At 37.7% G+C, this 3,215-nt stretch overlaps 1 protein-coding gene across 1 annotated transcript; it reads right to left on the bottom strand.

Annotated features, from left to right (window-relative positions):
- Positions 1-295: 295 nt before the first annotated feature.
- LOC114254348 lies at positions 296-2,925 on the bottom strand. The gene has a single exon (XM_028190424.2). It carries the CDS (start codon positions 1,048-1,050, stop codon positions 571-573), a length of 480 nt encoding a protein of 159 aa, XP_028046225.1. The 5' UTR covers positions 1,051-2,925; the 3' UTR covers positions 296-570.
- Positions 2,926-3,215: the final 290 nt, after the last annotated feature.

Below are 3,215 nucleotides of genomic sequence, written 5' to 3'. Positions count from 1 at the left end.
GATATAATTTTTATTATTTCTAACTCATATATATGAACTGTGCGCATTTTATCGGTCTTGAAACAGTCATTAAATATAGACTGACAAGAATGCGACATAGTTCATAAGAAATAGTAAAAATTACACAAATTATTCAGTACCAAAACCCGCTATAAACCAATATAGGCAATTTCATTTTTATCTTCACATTTAACAATTTCATCGATCCTGTTTTAATTATTATTATTATTATTATATTACAGTAATATTTTTTAAGTGTATCTGCAATTTCTTGGATAAAATGTATTTAAGATATTTTCTGAAATGTTTCTGCTATCTGCATAAATATGTTTCAAAAATATTTCAGTAATATTATCGAAATATTATTAAAATCTTTCAAAAAGATTGCACTTGAAATGATCGCGGACATTGAAACATTGCAGAAGTGTTGCAGAAATAGTCGTGAAATATTTCTTTGATATTGCTGTATACAGTGTAACATTTCAAATAAAATATTTTAGAAACATTACATGCCGAGTGGGAAGTAACAGCTGTATATAAAAATATTATAAAGTTTTCATGAAAAGCCTTTCACTTTTTATTGACAAATATTTTAAAACTATCAGCAATTTCTTTCATAATTTGTAATACCTGATCCTGTCTTACTAAATTCTCTTTATGTCTCTTACCCCTCTCTTCTTCTTTACCCTTTACATTTTTTTCGAAGTTCTCCAATTTTATTTCTAGCTGGCTGGTCTTGCGTTTTTTCGGTGGCGGTGATTCGATATCTGATTGGTTTATCGACGAGTTTTCGTCATCATCGATGTTTTCAACACCTTCTATTGATTTCATATTACTTTTTCCTCGAGAGGAAGGAGCTGTGCATAATGGAGTGACATTCGGTTCATTCCGAAATATTTCATCCATTTCATTAAAAAAGTCAAACTTAATCTGTGATGCGCCGCTGCTTTTCGTTCCCATGTTATCTTTTTTTTTCACGTATTTTTGTTTCAAATATTTGAACTTGTTTTTACATTGTTCCATTGTATGGCTTTTCATTTCAGTTATCATTAACTTATCATTAACCACACTTTATTTTTTTTAACGTGATATTTTAAAAATACTTTTCATGTGTTTTATACAAGTCGATCAGCGATAATATTTGTCCTTTGGACCATGGATTGCGGTTTTCTTTTTCGCTGCTGTTATTCTGCCATGAAGTCGATGCACTTGTAAGCGAGATTGATTGGATTGCTGGTGCAGAATGGGAAATATTTTCGTTATTGTCTATTGCAAAATTGAAACTGATTGCTACAGTTTCGTAATCCAAATACAGCAGTGAATTATCTATAAATATATCAAAATATACACCAATTAAGATATTAATTAAATATACACCAATTAATATACTTATCTGTTGAAATTTAATTGCCACAATTAATTGTATAGATATTTTAGAAATTTTTGTTGGCGTGTAATATTTCTTAAATATTTCGCGTTGTATACTGTTACGTCCGGTGGACTTAACGTTTTTCTTCTCGTTGTCCTTGTAAGGAAAACAATTAAGTAAGAGAAATCGTACTCTAACGGTCGCCAAGAGTAAGAAATGTTTGCAAAGGATCGCTCTATCGTCACGCACAAGTTCGTGAGATATAGCGACAATTTAAAATTTTATTTTTTTTTAGGAATAATAAATACATAAACCGAAGGAAATAGTGATCAAACAAATGCATAGTTCCCCATCTGTAAACTATTTTGAGAGCGACCGTTAGATATGATTTAATTCTTTTGGGAAGTCTGGGGCAATGTCGAGTCTAGAATAAAAAATATAATAAATAACTTTATTACCGAACATTACTCTAACAATGCCCTGGATCGGTACCCGACGCTAAGCAAAGGAAAAGGGAAATATTGAAACCTAAAGAAATTAAAATCTTCAAACAACGAACCTCCGGAAACTATAAAAATTTATTATTCACAGCAAAAACGCTGTCCGCGCTCAATCAATAAGAGTATGTTTCTCACTAAAATTCTACAGGAAGACATAAAGACCCTTTTTTTTGCTTGCTTGTTTGTTTGAGTGACCTAAAGATAAGAGGAGCGAAAAATTATAAACATCCCTCTCCTATACTCAAAACCAAAACCAAATCGGGCGGAGACGAGAAGAGATGGACCAATAGCTGGTCATTTCTACAAAATAATAATTTCGCGAGTTCCCAGTAGACAAGCTCCAAATTTGGTGGTTTTGAAAAGGCCCACCAATCCAAGAATGACACCGCCTACACCTCAACCCTTCCCTTCGGAAAATTGAGTATAAAATCGCGATCCCAAAGACCGCGAGCAGCTTTTCCGCTTTTTACTCTTGACCGAGTACGAGTCCAAAAATTTCGCGAGTTCACAATTTTTCACGATTGCTTGAGTGCGAGTCGGGACAAACATTAAGTGTTGAACAAAAAGCGAACCGCAAGTGAAGTGAGTGCACTGGTGTACTTCCGTGGATTATCACTCTCCAGTTCCACCAGCCTAGGGTCCTGACGGACTGACTTATTCCGGCCAACCGAGAATCGCCCGAGTACCCAGAGACCGACACTCCGGATTACGCTCCTTCCAGAGGAAACATCTCGACAAGTAGTAAGTCTCTAGACATAAATTTTTACCGGATCCCGATTTTCGTTATATAAAATCAAACTTAAAATTGTAGTGGACAATAGTTTCTTCCATCGTAATCGGTCGAATCTAAAAAGAAAACGGAGACGGGCGATCAGGCGGGCTCGCGCTTATCCGGACCCTACCACGCTCACTTCGCGTTCAGAGGGCTGTTCACTTTCGACGGGAAACGCGGACTTCGACCCTGCCCTCCGAGAGTCCGACCGGCCGATCCGGTGCGCGGATTCAGAGACGGTCATTCGAGAGTCCGACCGAGCATTCCGGTGCGCGGATTCAGAGCCTGTTGCTCGAGAGTCCGACCGGGCGTTCCGGTGCGCGGATTCAAAGGCTGTCGCTCGAGAGTCCGACCGGTAGTTCCGGTGCGCGGATTCAGAGGCGGTCATCGTCCAAACATCCGAAGATAGCGCCCACAACACTTGTAATTTCGCCACGGTCTCGGATTCTAGCACCTAGTCTCGGATAAACAATTTTCTTCACCTCCTCCTCCCTCACCTCACTATTCCCCTATCAGTTCTCCCAAACCAGAAGAGGTTCCTCCGCCACCTTCACCTACACCATCCCTTGAGTTT

The sequence above is a fragment of the Monomorium pharaonis genome, chromosome 5 (assembly GCF_013373865.1).
Source record: "Monomorium pharaonis isolate MP-MQ-018 chromosome 5, ASM1337386v2, whole genome shotgun sequence".
In the NCBI taxonomy this organism is placed as follows: Eukaryota; Metazoa; Arthropoda; class Insecta; order Hymenoptera; family Formicidae; genus Monomorium; species Monomorium pharaonis.
Note: the sequence above shows the minus strand (reverse complement) of the source record. Positions and strands in the feature narration are given on the sequence as shown.